This window comes from Panthera onca, chromosome A3 (genome assembly GCF_046562875.1).
Source record: "Panthera onca isolate mPanOnc1 chromosome A3, mPanOnc1 haplotype 2, whole genome shotgun sequence".
In the NCBI taxonomy this organism is placed as follows: Eukaryota; Metazoa; Chordata; class Mammalia; order Carnivora; family Felidae; genus Panthera; species Panthera onca.
This window is the reverse complement of record NC_138341.1, coordinates 77,848,005-77,869,852: the sequence shown is the minus strand read 5'-3', so window position 1 is coordinate 77,869,852 and position 21,848 is coordinate 77,848,005. Positions and strand designations below refer to the sequence as shown.

Here is a 21,848-nt window from a genome sequence, read left to right as displayed (position 1 = left end):
ATGGAGCCACAGGTATGGGATAGAGAAGCAGATCTGCTGGGGGTCAGGCTCCCTTGGGCAAAGAGGGGGCATAATGGAAAGGGGGACATGGCTCTGATGGGGAGGGGCTTAGGGCAATCCAACAAGCCCTGCTCAGAGAGGGGCAGAAGCTTCCACAGTGAAGCAAGCCCCCCAGAAGTCATCCCTTCTTCCTTTTGGCCACTCCAAGTGGGAACTGAGTGCCTCCAGGTCAAAGGATAGAGCCCAGGACTCTGACCCAAGCCTCTAAGGCATTGTTGCAGAGAAAGCGTGCCTGGAGGAAATGTCCCATGACCGTGTGCCTTTCTGGACAAGATTTCCCCCAGCTGGATGGCAAGAGGTGCTCTTGGGAGGGGCAGAGAAATCCTCCTTAGGCCCAATGCATCCAGGCAGAGGCCAACTGCTCCAAAACCCAGCTCTGGAACCTTGTCTCCTCACTCTCTCCTTCCTGGAGCCTGCTCATGCTGGTGGAGGGGCAGAGCTACGTCACACCAGTGGATAAGCTGAGCTGTGTCAATATACATGGATGCCCTGGGCCCTGCACAGGCCCTCTTTGTCAAAGGACAGCAACAGGCATAGCACAGAGGCTCTCCAGGAGATGCACACACACCTAAATGTGTGGCCTGTCCCCCAGCAATAAAGTAGATTTTCGCTTTCCAGCCTGCAGCAACCTGGAGCCCCTCTGGAGGTTAAGAGGGTCATACAACTGGTGAGGAGCCAATCTGGCAAGACTTGGGTCTTGCCTGCAGGGTGCCACTTTAGTCACAAGGTCCCTCTGGCAAGGGGAGCCTGAACCACCCAGGACTGGAGAAGCAGAAAGCGCCAGGGTGGCCAGAGTGGCCCTTCCCTGGACTTCCCACAACCTCTCTTGGAGGGCATGTCCAGTCCCTCTTTGTCCCAAATCCCTTTCTGCCATCAGAACCAGCCCTCTGGGCACTTGGGTGGCTCAGTTAGGCATCTGACTCTTGATTTTGGCTCAGGTCATGATCTCACAGTTTGTGAGTTCAAGCCCCATGCCGGGCTCCTCAGTGGCAGTGCAGAGCCTGCTTGGGATTCTGTCTTCCTCTCTCTCTGCCCTTGCCCCACTTGCTATCTCTCTCTCAAAATAAATAAATAAACATTAAAAAAAAAAAAAAAAAAATCCAGCCCTTAACCAAAAGGCAGTGGCTAAGCCCCCTGAAAAGTCAAGCCCATCTGCAACCTGCCCAGCAAATAGGCCCCGGCCTGGCTCCCAACCATAGGCACTCTGGACCCCCTCACTCTCCACCTCAATTCCCTAACCCAGTCTCCATGAGCAAGAGCCTGTGGCCTCCCTCCACCTGTCTCCACTCATTCTTCTCGCTGCTGTGGCTGCTTGCCTGGTTGGCCCATTCTGCTGTCGTACTTCCCCCTGCTCAAAGGCCATCAATGGCTTCCTGCTTCCTATCACAACCAAATGCTGCCAACTTTCTGGGGCTCCCCGACATGTCCTTACTCCCCATGGTCCTCCTCCAACTCTGGCAGGCTGTTCTCACATCTCAAGACATGCTCTCAGCTCTATGCAGGCCTTTGCGCAGATTCCCCTTCCCATCTCTTCTCCCCACTCTCAGAATCCTGTCCGAAGGAGCCAGTCACAGCTCTTCTGGACCACCTCTGCTAGGCCCTGACAACTCTGGCCCTGACTGGCCTCCCTCTCCCCTGAGCCACCTGGACTGCCCCAGGTTCTGGGTGCCAGTCTAAGTATCCGCCCAACCCAGGTATGCTGGAGGGCAGCACAGAAGCACAGATGCAACCCAGCGACTCACCAGAGGTGGGCGAGGACAAGGCCATGGTCCCATAGTAGGAGAAGGCGCCTGTCTCAAACTTCATGTTCTCCTTCCCGGCCTCCACCTCCACCTTCCCCTGGAAGAACACAGGGCCAGGAAAACAAACAGACTAAGAAAGAAAACTCAACGGAGGGAAAAAAGGACAAAGCAAGAGGGAGAAGTAAGGGCGAGGAAGAGCTGGTTCCAGAGCCCTGAAAAGTTCAGGTACCCTGACCTGGAGACTCAAGGGTGGCTTCTCAGGAAGAGGGTGGGCAAAGGGGGAGCAGAGGCTCAGGGGCAGGCTGGACGTTCCCTAGGCAGGAAAGCCCTGCGTCCCCCAGCCACCTCAGCAGGCAAGGAGGGGACAGTGGGCATGGGGGGCAGGCACGGAGCAGGCCACTTACCTGCAGGATGAGGATAAAGTAGTCGGCCGGCTTATTTCGGGTGTACAGGTAATGGCGAATGTAATATTTGTTGTGCTCATCAAACTTGAGTTCCTGAATGACGTCTGGGTACTTGAGCAGGCGAAGCAGGATTTTCTCGGATATTAGAGAGGGGCTGAACTGGGGAACCTCTGTAGGAAGAGAGATGAGGACTTCACAGGGGGCCTGGAATAGGCAACGTGGGGAACACAGCCCCCTCCCTGCCCAGGCCCTTCCCTTTGGTTCTGCACCTCCCTGGGAAGGAAGCACCTTTGGATCCAAACAGGTTACACTCCAGTCAGCCCGCCTGCCTAGGCTGGAATGGCGGCGCCTGCACTAATAGTGTGTGATCTTGGGCAAGTTACTTAACCTGTGTCTCAGTTTCCTCATCTGTAAAATGAGGATTAAAAACCTCGTGGGGTTGGGGCACCTGGGTGGCTCAATATCTGATTCTGAGCATCTGGTTCTTTTTTTTTTTTTTTTTTAATTTATTTATTTTTCTAAATTTACATCCAAGTTAGTGCAAAAATGATTTCAGGTGGGGCGCCTGGGTGGCTTGGTCGGTTAAGTGTCCGACTTCGGCTCAGGTCACGATCTCACGGTCCGTGAGTTCGAGCCCCGTGTCAGGCTCTGTGCTGACAGCTCAGAGCCTGGAGCCTGTTTTGGATTCTGTGTCTCCCTCTCTCTCTGCTCCTCCTCTGTTCATGCTCTGTCTCTCTCTGTCTCAAAAAAATAAATAAACGTTAAAAAAAGAAAAAAATTTTTAAAAAAAATTTAAAAAAAAAATGATTTCAGGAGAATTCAGTGATTCATCCCCTATGTACAACACCCAGTGCTCACCCCAACAAGTGTCTTCCCTAATGCCCCTTGATCATTTAGCTCATTCCCCCACCCACAACCCCTCCAGCAACCCTTAGTTTGTTCTCTGTATTTGAGTCTCTTATATTTTGTCCCCCTCCCTATATTATTTTTGTTTCCCTTCCCCTATGTTCATCTGTTTTGTATCTCAAATTCTACATGAGTGAGGTCATACGCTATGTCTTTCTCTGCCTAATTTTGCTTAGCATAATACCCTTTAGTTCCATCCATGTTGTTGCAAATGGCCAAGATTTCATTCTTTTTGATTGCCGAGTAATACTCCGTTGTATATATATACACCACATCTTCTTTATCCATTCATCCATCGATGGACATTTGGGCTCCTTCCATACTTTGGCTATTGTTGATAGTGCTGCTATAAACATTGGGGTGCATGTGCCCCTTCGAAACAGCACACCTGTATCCCTTGGATAAATACCTAGTAGTGCAATTGCTGGGTCATAGGGTAGTTCTATTTTTAATTTTTTGAGGAAACTCCATACTGTTTTCCAGAGTGGCTGCACCAGTTTGCATTCCCACCAACAATGCAAAAGAGATCCTCTTTCTCCACATCCTCGCCAACATCTGTTGTTGCCTGAGTTGTTAATTTTAGCCATTCTGACTGGTGTGAGGTGGTATCTCATTGTGGTTTTGATTTGTATTTCTCTGAGCATCTGACTCTTGATTTCGGCTCAGGTCATGATCTTGCAGGTTGTGGGTTCAAGCCTCGTGTCGGGCTCTGCACTGATACCGTGGAACCTGCTTAGAATTCTATGTCTCTCCCTCTCTTTCTCTGCCCCTCCCCTGCTCATGTAGGTGCAGCACTCTCTCTCTCTCAAAATAGATAAACATTAAAAAAAAAAAAAAAAAAGATTTCTAAAAAAAAAAAATAGTAACAATTAAACAAAACAAAACAAAACAAAACTTGGTAGGGTTGGGGCTCCTGGCTAGCTCAGTCAGTGGAGCATAGGACTCTTGATCTCAGAGTCACAAGTTACAACCTCACATTGGGTATAGAGGTTACTTTAAAAACAAAACATGCTCTGGGGCACCTGGGTGGCTCAGTAGGTTAGGTGTCTGACTTTGGCTCAGGTCTGATCTCACCGTTTGTGAGTTTGAGCCCCGTATCAGGTACTGTGTTGACAACTCAGAGCCTGGAGCCTGCTTCAGATTCTGTGTCTCCCTCTCGCTCTGACCCTCTCCTGCTCACACTGTGTGTGTGTCTCTCTCTCTCAAAAATAAATAAACATTAAAAAAAAAAAAACTCTTAGATACATTCTTGCCATATGGAAAGTGCTTCATAAATATTATCATCATTATCATTAGCACTATCGTCAATATCCTGGCAGGAAAAATAAAGAGAATTAACATCCTTCAGCAAGTGAGAGTTAGGAAGGAAGTCAGATTTTGGGGGGAGGTGGGGAATAGGCAGGAGCTTTTCAAATCAATCACCCAGATCCCCAAAGGGGCTTTGAGTCAGGGGTGAGAAGAGAGAAATGTCATTGACCTAGAGGTCAAGTCCTGCTGGACCCAGCAAATTCAGGCAGAGGGGAAGGAGGAGAGATGAGAACAGAACTGGATTGAGACTCCTTGGAGTGCACGAGCCAGACAAGAGCTGTGCCAGACAAGAGCTGTGGGCCCACAGTATGTGGAAAGGCCTCTTTCTCCCTCCTCCTCCCCAGCACCCATGGGTCTGCGGAACCCCAGGGCCCACTTCAGGTACTCCCAGTGGTTATTTTCAAAACCAACTTGGTTGCTTCCTAGAAATTTGCAATGGCAACCCATCAACAAAGAAAACAAATCACAAGGTGTGCCCCAGGGATAGAGGGAAGGCGCCTTGCCCCCTTTCAGAGGCAATCATGTTTTCCCTATACCTTTCACCTGACACAGCCCTTGTCCCATGGGAGAAAGTAGCCAGAGGCCTAGAATCCTTCTTCCATGACTGTATCCCATCAACACCTGAAGGCCCTCCACTTGCTCTTACCCGTGGCCAGGAAGCGATGAGCCGCCAGAAGTAGCTGAGGTGAAATTTTCACCTTGAGTTCATTGTCAGCATCCTTAAAGGCTGAGAAGTCACGTTTGTTCTTCTCAGATACTCGTTTCCGGCTTCGGTTGTCAGCTGCAAGAGGCAGAATCTAGAACTGAGAACACTGAACCCCAATGACTCAGGAACAGACTAGAACCTGCTCGCCAGTCCCCAGCTCTGCAGTCCTTTCTTCCAGGCACAAGCAGCAGTGTCTGCACCAGGGCAAGGTCCCTGGCCAGGGTGAGACATGGAGTTCCTGGGTCTCAGGGTGCCAGCCCTCCCATGTCCTTGCACTGTGGCCTTCCCACCTAGGGGCACCTAGGATGTGAATAGGAAAAGGGTTCCGGGCCTGTGGAGAGGATGGAACTCACTGTACATATCCGACTCGTCCAGGATCTCAGATTTGATGATCTCCTCAATGACATCCTCCAGGGTGACCAGGCCCAGCACCTCGTAGAAGGGGTCACCTTCACCCTCGTTGTTCACCTTCTGCACGATGGCCAGGTGGGACTTCCCTGGCCGGGGGGGGGGGGGAGGACAATGCAATGAGTCAGGCAAGAACAAAGGGATCAGGCATGAGACTCCTCCACCAAAACGTTAACACACGTGGGGTCATGAGTCACTGGGGTGGGGTATGGGTGGTTTTTTTTCCCTTTTCTTTATTTCCTGAAGTTTCTACTGCAAACAGATATTGCTCTTATGAAAAGGAAAACCAAAAGTATTTTTTAAATCTCAAGGCATTTCAGACCTTTTGTTTCAGTAGAATGAAAATGGCAAGGACCTGTCTGGTGCTGTGTATCAGAATCTCCTGAGAGTCCTGGAGAGGGGAAAGACCCACGTTGACAACCCATGGACAGTGGAGCCATCAGTCAGAGACATGTGTGTGCCAACTGGACACGGGGCTCCTCAGACAGCCCAGGCTGCCCATGGGGCCCCACGGGGCACTCACATTCCTTCACCCTGCTCTCCTTGGCAAACTCCCCAGCATGTACCCAGGGGCTGTGATACTGCCCGAGGCAAAGGCTCTCAGTTCCCAAAACCATTAACAAATTAGCCCGGGCTGTAATTAGGCCAGGCAAATACTATAATTAGAGAAAGGCCACCCTTTCAACCTAAAACAAGAGAAAGTTGGGTAGCAGAGGGAGGGTGGAGGGACCCTCCACAGAAGCTTTGTGGGGTAGCAGGGCTTTCCTGGCCCTCTTTCTGATTGTCTACCCTGTTCTCGTGCCCCCTGCCCCAGTGCATGACAGGAAGGAGACAGCCAAGGGCTTGGCCCACACTTCAGTTTGAATGGAACTGTGTACCCCACACAGGGACACAGGTTTGGAGCAGCTTAAGGGAAAAAACCCTGGGAGAGCTGAGGCCAAGCTAGGGTCTCCTATGCAATGTCCCCTTCACAACCCAGTCTTAGGCCCCACTCTAAGAACTTCTCTGTAGAGGACATTTTCCAAGTCTCTAAGGCCGCTGGAAATCCCCCAACCCCAGGATGTGTTCCTCAGAACTCCAGAGAGGCACCAGTTCTCAGGAGCAGCATTTTAAAAAACAGAATAAAGGAAAAAGATATCAGAGTACGCCACATGTGACTGGGGCGGGGGGTGGGGGAGTATGTTCTGTGCAACTTTCACACACATGCCAGTCACTATGCTACACTCATTTCCAGCTACAAGTTGTGGTCAAAACACTTTCAGCACTTTGCTAGACAGAACCATGGCTAGACTTGACTAAAAACTCTACTGTCTCTGTCTCAAAAATAAACATTAAAAAAAAAAAATTTTTTTTTTAAAAAGGGGGGGCACCTGGGTGGCTCAGTTGGTTAAGCGTCCGACTTTGGCTCAGGTCATGGTATCACAGTCCATGAGTTCGAGCCCCGCATTGGGCTCTGTGCTGTCAGCTTAGAGCCTGGAGCCTGCTTCAGATTCTGTGTTGCCCTCTCTCTCTGACCCTCCCCCGTTCATGCTCTGTCTCTCTCTGTCTCAAAAATAAATAAACATTAAAAAAAAAACAAAAAACAAAAAACTCTAGACATGAGGGGCACCTGGATGGCTCAGTTAAGCATCCAGCTTCAGCTCAGGTCATGATCTCACTGTTAATGAGTTCAAGCCCTCCGTCGGGCTTTCTGCTGTCAGCAGCATGGAGCCTGCTTCAGATCCTCTGTCCCCAGCTCACTCTTCCCCTTCCCTGTTGGCACTCTGTCTCTCTCTCAAAAATAAACAAACATTAAAAAAACAAAAAACAAAACCACACACACACACAAAAACCCTCTAGACATGAGCCAACAGGGGCAAGAGATCCATCAAGGTCCTCCAGCAGGCAGCACCCACTCAGGGCTGGGTCTGGCCCCCAGGCCTCTCTGCCTGCTGGACGCTGCCCAACCAGGAGTGTCTTCTAGAAACAGAAACAATGTTCTGGGTGGTCTAAGGCAGCCAGCTAAACTATGCCATCAGGTGGAACCAGAGTAAAAAGCGAAGTAGCTTTTACCACCTGTCAGACTGGCACACTCCAAGACTGGTGATGCCCAGTGTTGGGGGAGACAAACATGCTGTCACAGGGTCCTCTGTTTAGTGGACAGGTAAATGGGCATATTTCAGGAGGCCGATTTGGCAGCCTGTCTCAAAACTAAAGGTTTCTAACCTAGGAATCAGAAATTCCACGGGGAGAAAGTTGGCTATAATCTTTCCCAAAGCAGAAAGACACAGAAGCAAACAGAACACTGTTAACAACCTCAAACCAGAAACAACCTAAATCAACAGCAATGGAGCAGGAGTACTGAATAGTGGCCGCCACTGCTCTGGGGAAAAGGCAGCAGGCTGGATGGACAGACAGAATGTGGAATGAAGCCCCACACAGACTGTTGATGGAACAGCAAGCAGTGGTGCCAGCTGCCTGCGCAGAAACTCAGGGCTGGCACTTGGCGGGATGGGGGGAGGAGATGAATTGCCTTGAATTGCATGGAAGAGCAGACAGTGATCACCTCTGGGGTTATGTGGAGTTTGGGGGAGAGGCCCTATTATCCCTTACTCTGTACCCTTCTGATACTGTTCTACTTGATGGGCAGGTTTCACTACTAGAATTTTTTTTAATTGACAAAGAGGGGAAAAACAAAATCAAGGGAAACAAAGGGAGACTGGGGAGACTCTGGGGTGAGCAAGGACCCTCTGTGCCTAAATGGACACAGACTGAGTCCCACGTAATGAGGCGTGTTTGAATGTGGCTCAGTTAGCAGCGCCTTGCTCAGAGCACAGAAGTCAGGGCCTCGGCACAGAAGAGACAAAGCTTTAATAACCTGAGCAAATGTCCTCCTCTCCACTGAGCCTCCCTCCAATTAACCACAGGCTCACAACAAATCCTGACGCACAGTCACGGGTGCACTGGGCCACACAGGGAAAGGCTGGTGGCTTCTCTAAAGGACAGAAATATCCCTCCTTGTAGAAGAAATAAGCTGATTCCTTGAGACCAATGTTGGGGCCACTCTCAGCCCTCCTGCCTCCTCTCTGAGGCTCCGTTGTTTGCAGCATCACTGGTGTGTGCGGATGCCCTCTAAGGGACAGGTAACCTGAAGGCGTACAGGCCTGGGGCGCCACCCAGTCACCTCTGCTCTACTTTGCCCAGAGGAGTTTTGTTTTGTTTTGTTTTTTATGGTCTTAGCAGAAGATTCTCCTCCTTAGCTAGAGAACCTCTCTTGCCAAGGTCACCAGTGACTTCCAGTGACAGGGTCTCATGCTCAGGCTGCATCTTCTGATGAGGGGTCACTCTCTCCCACTTCCTGGAAATCCTTCCTCTCCTTGGTTTCTAGCACACAGCTTTCCTGGTGTTCCTCTCACCTCAGGGGCTGCTCCTTCTCCCTGACCTCTTTATGTGGGAGCATCCCAGAGCTCAGTCCTCGGACCTGGTCCCTTGCTTTGTGACTTTAAATACAAACTGTACGTCAAGGCATCTCAAATAAACACTTCCAGCCCAGCCCACTCCCGCATCCTCTGGACTCATAAACCCAACTGGTGACTAGGTAGGTAGCTTCTCCTAGATGCCTAACATCTTGATCTCCACGTGGCCAAAACCAAATTGCCACCCTTCCCCCCAGCCTTCCTCATGTCCATCAATCCAGTAGATCAGGCCATGGGGGAGTAAACTGTCTCCTGTATTTCTCTACCCTTTTATATCCAACCTTTCCAGTAGGTCCTGTCAGCTCTACCTGCAATGGACACTTAGAATCTGGCCTCTTCTGGAGGCTTCCACTGCTACTGTCTCGTTCCGGGCCACACACATCTCCGTCTCACCCAGAGAGCTAGACTAGCCTCTAAGCAGCTCCCTGCTTCATCCTGGACCTGGGGTTGGCTCTCAACACAGCAGCAAGAGGGGGGAAGTCAGGTCACCTTATGCCTCACCCAAGTCCCTCCAGTGGCTCCTGTCTCACTCCTAGTAAAAGCCCCATCCCCCACAGAGCCCTTGGTGCTGACCCTCTCATGTCTCCTACCACTCTCTCTCCAGTGCTCAGGTCAGCCACAGGGCCTCTTTGCTGTTCTTCAAACACAACAGGCTGCTCCCTTTGCCTGGCTTGCTCCTCCCCCACACAGCTGGGTAGCCTGCCCCCACTTCAGGTCTTTGTTCATATGTGGCCCTCTCAGTGAGGCCTCAGTGAAAACTGCATAGCCCTTACCCAAAAACTACGACTCCTCCTCCAGCACCTCAACCCTAGTCATTAAATCCCCTAAAATAAATGATATAGTACGCTTATTCAATGAACTTATCATTTATGGCCCGTCTTCTCCTGCTATATTTTGAGCTACACTACAGCAGGGGCTTTAGTCTGTGTTCTTGAAACTCAGAACAGCGATTGGCATCCAGTTAAGTGTTCAATGGCTATCAGGGAATGAATGACAGTTCACGTGGACGTTCCATAGGAGAAAAAAAATGTAATCAATGGGAAGGGGGGAAGGGGGAAAGGGATGGAGCCTAGAGAAGAATTATTTTGAATTTCAGTAATTAAGTTTCCATAATTCAAAAATCATTTTTAATTTACCTTTTAAAATAAAAAGACCAACTTAGGACTTATATTTATGATCCTCATTCTATGAAATTTAAATCTAATACAGAATTTTTACTTTAATGATTTACCTTATTTTATTATTAATGTCCATTCAACTGGATAATTGGATTTTGGGGGTGGTTGGGGTGAGAAATGAAACATGAAAATTTAAATAATACATCTACCCCAAAAGCTGAGAATCCCTCAGTTCTCAAAGTAGTCCTCATTCAAAGAAAAAAGAATGAGGAAATATAGCAACATGCTCATATTTGGCTGATCCACATGAAATTGTTGATATTTGACTATTTTTGACCAAGAAAAATGACAATTTCATATTATTCAACCTAAAAGTATGGGAGGTTCAGGATGGTTTTTCTGTTTTATACTTTTCTGAATAGAAAATCCAACCTTTCCACAGTCAATAGTTTTAATTTTACAATCAGAAAGAAAGACATCCATTGAAGTAACTTTGAAAAAGACTCTCACACTGCTCCCTGCCCCACCCCCCACCCCCAAACCCTGCGGGACTGGGGCTTCCTTTTAAATTCAAACACTGCTAGCAAGGGCACCTTGAAGCTCCTACCCGCACACCTGGGCCGTGAAGCTCCTACCCGCACAGCTGCCCTTCTTCGACCTTTGTCCAGCCAGGTCTCCTCCCAGTCAGAGAACCACAGTGAGGCCTCTTTCACCTGCCCTGTCCCACCTGGAACAGGGGCAAGGAGCGAGAGGCCCCATAACCTGCCTGAGTCCCTCCCCAACCCTTCCTCTTTACCACCCTTGGCTCAGCCCTGGGGGGCTCCACCATGGGGACCATTAGCACTCACTGCCCAGTCCCGCCCCAGCGCTCCCTTCTCCCTTCACCAGCACTTGTACTGTTGCCTATGCAGTCGACTGGCGATGCTATCCCATCCCCTCCCACCTCATGCCTGGAACACAGCAGACACCCAAACGCTTTGCTGGATACATATAGGTTGGTCTGCAGGGACCCCAGAAAGCCCAATCCTCCACCTTCCGCACTGCCCAGTTTAGCAAACTGCTGCATCCTCCTCCCCCCATAAAAAACTTTATAATCTCTCATAGACCATAAGAAAAACACATTACTAAGTGCTGGGTTTCAAAGTCCACAAAGGCCCGGAGAGGGCCCTACTCACCAGCTCCTGCTGCCTTTTCTCATGTGGAATATCCAGAGGCCCCAGATCAGACATGGGATTCCCACTACCCAAGACGGTGTCCTGGGCATCTCCCTCGCTGGTCCCCCAGCAAGTGAGGTCGCCCACTTCCTGCCCTCAAAGGCTCCCAGCAGGCTCTGAGCTCTCAGGCACCTCAGGCTTGACTGCCAGAAGACGCACCACCACAGGTCATAGGTCTCTTCACTTGCACCCTGATGTCCTGGGACACCAGCACCCTGATGTCCTGGGAATCCCCCTCCTTTTTCCTCCCTCCACCCAGACAACGGGCAGGATTAAGCAGACTATTAATAGTGCTGATCTCACCAGCAGGAGGGGCAGCCCATCCCAGCAAGAAGAGATAGGCGGGGCAGGCATATTGGAGGAAGCAGAGGAGCACAGCAGCAGAAGTCAGACCCTTGCACAACCCTCCATGTGGGCACCCCTCAGCAACCAGGGGACAAGAGAGCTATGCACAAAAAGAAGCTTCCATCAGTTCCCTAAGCAGAGAGGGACAGACTGGGGAGGGGCAGGGAGTAAGTTGTTTAATCAATAAGCAACTTAAAAGAACAATGAAGAGATCCTTAATTTTAATGTAAGTTAAAATACATTAGGGCGCCTGGGTGGCTCAGTTGGTTAAGCAGTTAAGTGTCCTAAGCGTCCGCCTTTTTTTTTTTTTTTTTAATATTTTAACATTTATTCATTTTTGAGAGACAGAGAGACACAATGTGAGCAGGGAAGGGGCAGAGAGAGGAGGCAGAATGTGAAGCAGGCTCCAGGCTCTGAGCTATCAGCACAGAGCCTGATGCGGGGCTTGAACTCACGAACGGCAAGACCATGACCTGAGCCGACATCGGCCACTTAACTGACTGAGCCACCCAGGCACCCCTCAAGCAACTGACTCTTGATTTCAGCTCAGGTCATGATCTGACAGTTCGTGGGTTCCAACCCCACATCGGGCTCTGCACTGCCAGCGCAGATTCTCTCTTGGGATTCTCTCTCTTTCCCTCTCTTTGCCCTTCCCCTGCTTGCATGCTGTGTCTCTCTATCTGGAAATAAGTAAATAAACTTAAAAAAATTTTATAAATAAATGAAATATACCGTAAGACCATAAAGACTAACACAGGGAAGTACTGAAGGAAACAATGACACTTTTTTCTTCAGGATTTGGCAGCACGTGTCAAAATGGAGAAAGTAAGACCCTGGCCTCAGCCATATCTACCACTTCTAGGAAAGACCTTAATACAAGGAAAAACCCAGGCCAGGGTGCAAGTTGTGCCCAGGAGGGTCCATCTAGGGTGGTTTATGATACAGTACTGTAGCCACTAAAAATTAGGCTGATGTAGACAGAGATTTAAAAGAGACAGTGGTTCACCACTTGCATAAAGCAAAAAGTTACAAAACAAGAAAATATGGGAACTACACTGGCTTCTTCTGCTTTAGCTTAATGCATTTTAAAATCACCATGTATTACTCATTTTACATTCATAATCAGAAAGGATAAGAATGATGCCTCATATTGAGGGGATGGAGACAGCAATATAGTTGGTTCATTGCTGACTTACTAGAAGAAAAAACAAGACCAAAATATTCACGTTTTGAGTGGTGGGAGAAGGGGGTCTTTCATTTCCTAGTCATTTTCCTCCTTTCTAAAAGTTTCTAGAATAAATATATTGCTTTATTTTTACATTTTAATTATAAACACAATGTACATCTTTCTGCACCTTGGGTTTTACACACAGCGATGTCACTGGAGCCCAGTCACTTTGCCTCCCCTGTGGAGGGTTCCACTGGTGGATGCTAGGGGGGATTTAACCCTCTCTCTTCTGCTGACGGACCCACGATTATTTCCAGTTTCTTATACCACGAACAAAGCTGCAGTGAAAATCCCTGAGCTCCACCGTTCGATCCATGTGAGATCTCGATGTACGTACAGCTGTGGAGCCACTAGGTCAGAGGGTTCGTGCACTGGAAGATCTGACCGAAATCTCCACACTGCCTCCCTAGTAGGGCTCCCAGTTTCCATTCTTGCCAGCACAAGTTATACCCGGTGCTTCTTGATTCATTCCTTAGTGCCTAGTGCCCAATAAGGAAGCCATTCAATAAATACAGTCGTTATAGCTGGTTATGTTTTTAAAAGGAAAAGGAAAATGGACAGCAAGACAAAAAGGAAAAAACTGAGTGAAGCAGGAAAGAAAAAAAAAAAGGAAAAGTGACAGGAGTACAGCCACATGGAAAAGAGAAATGAAAACGGAGACACTGCAGCCCACTTGCCAAAACAGAAAGCATTTCTAGAGACTTACCAGGAGACTTGCCCAGCTATCCTGAGCAAAAGACAACACAGCCAGACACTGACAGTACACACAGAAGAGAGCCACAGCCCGTCTGGGACTTTCTAGAACAGGGTCTCCAAAAGGAGTATTCATCCCCCTTTCATTCACATTTACTTGTAATCCAAAATAAATAAGCAACTTTAGCTTTCGTTTATACACAGACTGACAGTGGGCCCTGAGCAGGTGGTGAGCAGCCAGCCCCCGAGGGAAGGAGCCCTCAGCCTCACTCAATTGCTCTCCAGCAAAGCGAGAGGAGTTTCAGATGAGGTATGCCCAAGGACACAGGTTTACAGATTCTGTTGAGCACTTTTAACCAAATCAATGCTCACACAATGGACAGTCGCTTTACAAGACCCATGCAAGGAAATTCCAGAGTGAAGGGAACATGAATAAAGTAAGCAGGGCACCTACAAAGGCCAGAGCTGGCCCTCTCCTCCCCCTGCCAGCCCTTTGTCAGTCAGCAGGGGGAATACAAGTACCGGGGGAGTTGAGGAGTGCTTGGCCAAAATAATTCAAAATTGTCAAGAAAACTATTTGAAACGCAGACTTAGAGCTACTGTCTGTAATGATGAATCCCAGTACCGAGGGTACTTTGTCCCATGAGAAAGTATATAAGGTATGTGTTACAGTAGAAACATTTAAAAATAATATTTAATTTAAAATTTAAATTTGTATATTTAAATAATAAAAACATTTTTAAATAATTGTTATTTCATCTTCTTTAAAAATTTTTGTATCTGTTTTATAATATATATGTATTAATAAAACAGTATACGTATATAATCCTTATATGAATAGAGGTAGAAATTTTTAAAAACTTTTTTTCTAGGGGTGCCTGGGTGGCTCAGTCTGTTAAGCATCCAACTCTTTTTTTGTTTTTAATTTTTTTTTTTTTTTTTTTTTTTTTTTTTTTACTGTTTATTCATCTGAGAGAGAGAGAGAGAGAGAGAGAGAGAGAGACAGAAAGAGTGTGAGCAGGCAAGAGGCAGAGAAGGAGACACAGAATCTGAAGCAGGCTCCAGGCTCCGACCTGTTAGCACAGAGCCATGATGTGGGGCTCAAACCCAAGAACTGCAAGATCATGACCTGAGTTGAAGTCGGATGCTTAACAAACTGAGCTACCCAGGCACCCCAAGCATCTTTATTTCACCTCAGGGCATGAGCCCCATGTGGAGGGGATTCTCTCTTCCTCTTTCTCTGCTCCTTCCTTACTTGCTCTCTCTCTTTCAAAATAAATAAACATTTTTAAAAAACTGTTTTCTCGGACTGCCTGGGTGGCTCAGTCGGTTAAGTGTCCAACTTCGGCTCAGGTCATGATCTCACAGTTTGTGGGTTTGAGCCCCGCATCGACCTCTGTGCTGACAGCTCAGAGCCTGGAGCCTGCTTTGGATTCTGTGTCTTCCTCTCTCTCTGCCCTGTACTTGCTCACATTCTGTCTCTCTCTCTCAAAGCTGAATAAACATTAAAAAAAAAATTATTTTTTTAAACAGTTTTCTAATAGGGTGGCATGAACAAAAAAGTTTGAAGAGCTCCCTCTATAGCCCTGTCAAGATGGCCAGACCTTAGTTGCCCCTTCTGATGGTAGATACTTGGGTGTCTCCCATCTCAGGGTCTACCTGCCCCCAGCTATGGAGCAGTGGGGGTGAGCATGTTCTCAGGCACTCTCCCTCGCACATCTCCTACTATTCATGGGAGGAAACTGAGGCTCAGGGAAGTCCTGTCCAGAATCACACTGTGAGGGGGGATAAAGCAAGGTGGGATTCAGAAATGGGGCTTCTCTAAATAGCCTTCTACTTTCTTGATTAAAAAAAATTTTTTTTAATGTTTATTTTTGAGAGACAGAGAAAGAGAGCACGCGGGGGAGGAGCAATGAGAGAAGGAGACAGAACATGAAGCAGGCTCCAGGCTCTGAGCTGTCAGCACACAGAGCCGAACACACAGGGCTCAAACCCAGGAACAGCGAGATGGTGACCTGAGCTGAAGTTGGACGCTTAACGTACTGAGCCACCCAGGCACCCCAATAGCCTTCTCCTTTTAACCCAAGCACCCAGGGGTGAAGATGTTGACAGGCGGATATCAGTAGACCCTAAGACTGGTCCTGTGACAGGTCTTCATGCTTTTGATTTTTCATTTAGCCAGCAGTCTCTAATTTTTTAACCTTTTATGATGGAAAATATCAGGCATCTACAAAAGTACAGGAACTAATGTAATCACACCCTCAGGGCCCTTCACCTAACCTAAATAATTAACAACTCCAACTACTCCAGCCAATCTTGTTTCCTCTTTCCTCCTACCCACTTCACTGGCTTATTTTGAAGCAAATCTCAGATTTTATCTGTAAACATCTATAAATGTTACAGGCATTTCAGTTAGTATCTCTAAAAGATAAAGACTCTTTTAAAAAGCAGAACACAATAGAATGCAATACCACACCTCAATATGTAATTTCTTAAGATCATCAACATCAAATGTTCTAATTTCCCAATTTTCTTATAATCATTTTTACACCAAATATATACACACACACACACACACACACACACACACACACACACACACACACATAAATACACTTTTTTGCTATTGGTAACAAAAGTGCAAAAAAGGACATTAAGATCACTTATAATCCTGTCTTCCAAAGACAACTGCTGTTAACTAAGTATTTTGTTTGGTCTTTTAAAATGAAATACTAAATGAAATTAAATAATTTGTAAATACTTCACATTCTTTGTATTTTCCCATGTTGTAAAAATATTTTTAAAAATTCAAAGACTGCATATTATTTCACTGTACACATGTGTGCATAACCCCAATACCCACTGGGCTCTTAAATTGTGCCCTTCCTTCTCCCCCCCCCTTTTTTTTTTGCCATTACGAAAATCCTTGCAATAAATATACTTGGTTATATCTGTCTCCCTCAGGTTTCTAGAAGGAGAATCACTGGGTCAAAATATAGGTTTTTGTTTATTTTCTTTTAAGTTTCTTAAAGTTACTTGAGAAGTGAGGTCAGATCTAATGCTGATGTCTTTGTCTTGGAGATGTGGAAATCTCTCCTGGAGGCCTCAGCCAGGGACAGTTCAGAAGGCAGGGAGGAATACACAGAACTAGAGCTATTTTGTGCAGCAGAAGAAAATGAAGTGGAGAGAAAATGCTGGCCCAGCTGACAATACCTCCCTGAGTGTGGGAAGGCAGGGGCAAGTGATCAGGGGGTGCCAAGGAGGTTCCCAGTCATCTGTCAGCACCACCAGCCTCCTTTCGACTTTGGACCCTTAGAGCAAACTGCTTCTCCCTCTTTCCACTAGTCGTCTTTTCTCAGTAGCACCTCTGGCCTTGTCTCCTGTTACTCTAGGGCCATCTGGCCTCCCACTCCAGCCCCCCACCCAGAAGGAGCCCCTTCCTTATCATACCTCTCCTTGCCTTGTGAGGCACCCGTTCTTTGTCCCTATTTGTGCAACCAGCTAATAACCTACAGTCGAATCAATCTAAAAGATGGACTATTATTAATGAGCCCACATGCCCCATGTTAGTCATGAAGATATAGGACATTCTGTTAAATGCTTAGCTGACTGACACCAAGATACATTAAACCTGGGGCTAGCTTTCTAACTTTACTAACCTAGTAATCCTATCCCATTCACACACACACACACACACACACACACACACACACACACAAAAAGCATTTTTTCTCCCTTGGTGAACCCTTGCTGGTAACTGGTAACCATACACCATGTCCAAATGTTTACGAACTATAAAAATCATCCTAGACCTCACATCAAAACCCAAAGAGGGAGAAAAACTGCAGCAACATTTGATGTGGAGCTCATTCTGTTACCAGTAGAAGCAGGGGAGGGGGAGGAAGAGGGCAGGAATATTACCTGGTATATTCAAACTTGTTCACCCAAACTGGACTATTACTTAGAAGAGGAAAAAGGACTTAATTACCAAACAATTCTTCTCCCTGCCACAAAACAAAAATAAAAACCCTAATAGAAATATCTGAGATAATCTTATAAATCTTCCTCCCTGGTAGTTTGTTTACTGGCTGAAAAAAACAGTTCTAGACCTCTCTCTCTCATGAACACAGGTGCCAAAATTCTAAATAAAGATATTGGCAAATCAAATCCAATGATGTGTGGAAAGGATCACACATCATGACTAAGTGAGGTTTAGTCCAGTTATGCAACAAATGTTTATGGGTGAACATTCAAAAGTCAATCAGTGTAATTCAGAATAAAGAAGATACATCATGCAATCATCTCAACAGATATTTAAAAAGCACTTGATAAAATTCAACATCTACTTATTATAAAAACTCTTAGCAAACTAGAAAAGAAAGGAAACTTTTTTGATCTGATAAAGGAACTCTACCTAAGAACTACAGCAAAATCATATCTAATGATAAATTTGGAAAGTTTTCCCGAGACCTAGAATGAGGCAAGGATGCCCCTGTCACCAGTTCAACACACTCCTAGATGTCCTAGCCAATGAAATTAAGAACAAGATATAAAATGTAGAAGGTTTAGCAAGAAGTAAATAAAATTGCCATTGTTCACAGGCAACATAATTATGTGTGCAAACAATCCAAAAGAACTTAAAATAAACTATTAGGATTAATGAGTAAATTTAGCAAGGCAAATGGTTTCAAGGTCACTATACAAAAATCATCCATACTCGTGTTACATTATAAAGAATACATCTGGGGGCGCCTTGATGGCTCAGTCAGTTGAGCTTCCGACTTTGGCTCAGATCACAATCTCACGATTCGTGTGTTTGGGCCCTGTGTCCAGCTCTGTGCTGACAGCACGGAGCCTGCTTGGGATTCTCTCTCTCCCTCTCTCTCTGCCCTCCCCTGCTCACGTACACAGGACAGATCTCTCTCTCTCTCTCTCAAAAATAAATAAACATAATAAAAAAAGAAGAATATATCTGGTCTTGGACTCTGGCTTCCCAAAGTGAGATTCAAAAACTCTTGGAATTTCCTGAGTAAATAGAAGTGGCTTTGTTATTCTGATGAACAACTCCAGGTGGGCCCCTAGGTAGCTTCAAGGCAGGGCTGGTCACCAGTAAAACCAAGCATTAGAGGGTCAGAACTTTCAGGTGTCCTGCCTTCCAGGGAAGGCAGTGGGCTAGAGACTGAGTCCAATCATGTGGCCAATAACTTAATCAATCATGCCCAGGTAATGAAATCCTGATAAAAATTCTGGACCACACCCTCAGGGAGGGTGGGAGAGGAAAAAAAACCAAAAAACAAAAAAACAAAAAAAAACAAACCCAACCCTCTGGACCCCAAAGCTCAGTGGAGCTTCTCAGTCATAAAACACATTGATGTGCCCGGAGGGTGACACACCCTAACTCAATGCGGCCAGGCCACGGAAGCTCCGCATCCAAGCCTGTTCCTGTTCCAGACCTCACTCTAGGTGTATCCTTTCAAATAAAACTGTAATCATAAGTGTAGCACTTCCCTGAATTCTAGGAGTCATTCTAGAGTATCATCAAACCTGAGAGGGGGGGTCGTCATGGGAACCCTAAATTTATTGCCAGTCAGGGGCAGTGGGGGAGGGGAGACCTGACTTATGACTGGCATCTGAAGCAAGGGCAGCATGTGGGTGGCTGTGAGGGAGGTGTGGGGGGCATGGTCCAATGCTAACTCCAGGTGGTTACCATCAGAATTGAATTGCAGCACACCCCCCAAGCGGAACAATTTGCAACAAACATTTTAGAAAACACAATTTTAAAGACACCATTTAAGATCACAAAATACTTAGGAATACATCTAAGATGTGTAAGACTTCAACAAAGAAAACGACAAAAAATTATTGAAAGAAATCAATAGGCTATAAAACAAATGGAGGGGTAACCACGTTTATGGATTGGAAGATTCATCGTTATAAAGATGTCAAGTCTTCAAGTTGATCTATAGATTCAATGCAATTCCATTAAATTCCTAGGAAAAAGGCTAAAGAACAGTCAAGATCATCTTAAAGAAGAACGAAGAAAGAATAATTATTACCAAATATCAAAACATATTAGAAAACTACTGCAGTTATGTCAATGTGGTATTGAACAAGGAAAGACAGAGACCAATGGAATATGAGAGTCCAGGGACAGACCCACACATATTTTTACCACAGCTCAGTGGGGAAGGACAGTTTTTCCAACAGCGGTACTGGACCAGCTAGATAACCCATACGGATTTTAAAAAAGATTCAAACTGTAATACTTCAGGAACAAAAACAAATTCCAGAAGGATTACAGCTCTAAGTGTGAAAAGGAAACATTATAGCTCTAGAAAATAACACAGGACACAAGCTTCCTAACTTGTGTACAGGCAAAGAATCTTCAACAGGATATGAAAGGCACTAACCCATATGTTTATTAGCATGTGAAAATGTGTTCAACATCATCAGTCACTAGAGAAATGTATCATAAAATCACAATGAAATACTACCACACACCTACCTAGATGACAATATCAGAGTTGGGACAGGAGTGTAAACTTGTAAGAGCATTCTGGGAAAGTGTCTTATCTGTGCCTATGCTATGTCCTGGCAATTCCACACTTAGGTATATTCCCAACAGAAATGCCTACATAACATCACCAAAAGACATGAACAAGAACATTTTTAGTGGCCTTATTTAAATTTTTTTTTAATGTTTTATTTATTTTTGAGAGAGAGACAGAGTGCAAGCAGGGGAAGGACAGAGAGAGGGAGACACAGAATCCGAAGCAGGCTCCAGGCTCTGAGCTGTCAGCACAGAGCCCGATGTGGGGCTCAAACTTACGAACGGTGAGATCATGACCTGAGCCGAAGTCAGATGCTTGAACAACTGAGCCATCCAGGCGCCTGTTAGTGGCCTTATTTAAATAGTTCCAAATTGGAAACAACCGAAATGTCCATCAACATCACAGTATATTTCTATCATGGAATACTATATAGCAATAAAAAGGAATGAGCTCCATACAACATGGATGAAACTCATAACCTTTATGTTGAGCAGGAGCCAGACACAAAAGACACATACTGGATGATTCACTTATAAAAGTTCAGAAACAGGGGGCGCCTAGGTGGCTTGGTCGGTTAAGCGTCCGACTTCGGCTCAGGTCATGATCTCACGGTCCGTGAGTTCAAGCCCTGCGTCGGGCTCTGTGCTGACAGCTCAGAGCCTGGAGCCTGCTTCAGATTCTGTGTCTCCCTCTCTCTGCCCCTCCCCTGTTCATGCTCTGTCTCTCTCTGTCTCAAAAATAAATAAATGTTAAAAAAAAAAAATAATTAAAAAAAAAAAGTTCAGAAACAGAAAAAATTAAACCATCATGATTGGGGGGACAGGAGCAGTGATTGGGAGGGTACATGGCAAGAGTCTTCTAGGGTGTTGATAATGTTCTATCTCCCGAGCTCAGTAGCAGTGACACAGAGCTATTCCTTTGTGAAAAACTATCAAGTTATACATTTATGATTTATGCACTTTGCTTCAATGAAAAGTTTACTTTAAAACATATCTAGGTGGTTGCCAGAGGCAGGAGATGGAAGGTGAGAGAAATGGGAGAAGGTGGTCAAAAGGTACAAACTTCCAGTTACAAGATAAATAAGTTCTAGGGATGTAATTTCCAGCACAATGACTATAGTTAACAATACTGTATCATATATTTGAAATTTGCCAAGAGAGTAGATCTTAAAAGTTGTCATCTCTTGTGCTGAGAGAAAGAAATGTTTTATCTCTGTGTGGTAAGTGATGGATGTAGTTAACTAGACTTACTGTGGCAAACATTTATAAAAATATGGAATCATTATGCTGTACACCTGAAACTAACAATGTTATATGTCAGCTGTATCTCAAATTTTTAAATTTTTTTATCTTGTTTTGTTTTAATGTTTATTTATTTTGAGAGAGAGACAGAGACAGAGACAGAGACAGAGACAGAGACAGAGTGTGAGCAGGGGAGGGGCCGAGAGAGAGGAAGACACAGAATCCAAAGAGGCTCCAGGCTCTGAGCTGTCAGCACAGGGCCCGAAGTGGGTCTCTAAACTCATGAATGGTGAGGTCATGACCATGAATGGTGAGATCGGACACTTAACCAACTGAGCCATCAAAGCGCCCAACTGTATCTCAACTAAAACAAACAAACAAACAAACAAACACCACCTAGAACAGGGTGCCTGGGTGGCTCAGTTGGTCAAGCGTCTGATTTTGGCTCAGGTCATGAACTCACGGTTCA

The 21,848-nt window shown here is 46.1% G+C and overlaps 1 protein-coding gene across 4 annotated transcripts in view; it reads right to left on the bottom strand.

Moving 5' to 3' along the window:
• Positions 1 to 21,848, bottom strand: part of CNNM4 (cyclin and CBS domain divalent metal cation transport mediator 4) — a 40,854-nt gene that overhangs the window by 6,453 nt on the left and 12,553 nt on the right. For all 4 annotated transcript variants that reach the window (XR_009602553.3, XM_060607736.3, XM_060607743.3 and 1 more), the window contains exons 2-5: positions 5,480 to 5,623; positions 5,067 to 5,201; positions 2,207 to 2,376; positions 1,803 to 1,899 (exon numbers count right to left, since the gene is read on the bottom strand). Coding sequence is in view for 3 of the 4 variants with exons in the window: in XM_060607736.3 (XP_060463719.1) it covers positions 1,803 to 1,899; positions 2,207 to 2,376; positions 5,067 to 5,201; positions 5,480 to 5,623 (546 nt within the window). In the remaining variant the exon portion in view is untranslated. The remainder of the gene's footprint in view (positions 1 to 1,802; positions 1,900 to 2,206; positions 2,377 to 5,066; positions 5,202 to 5,479; positions 5,624 to 21,848) is intronic.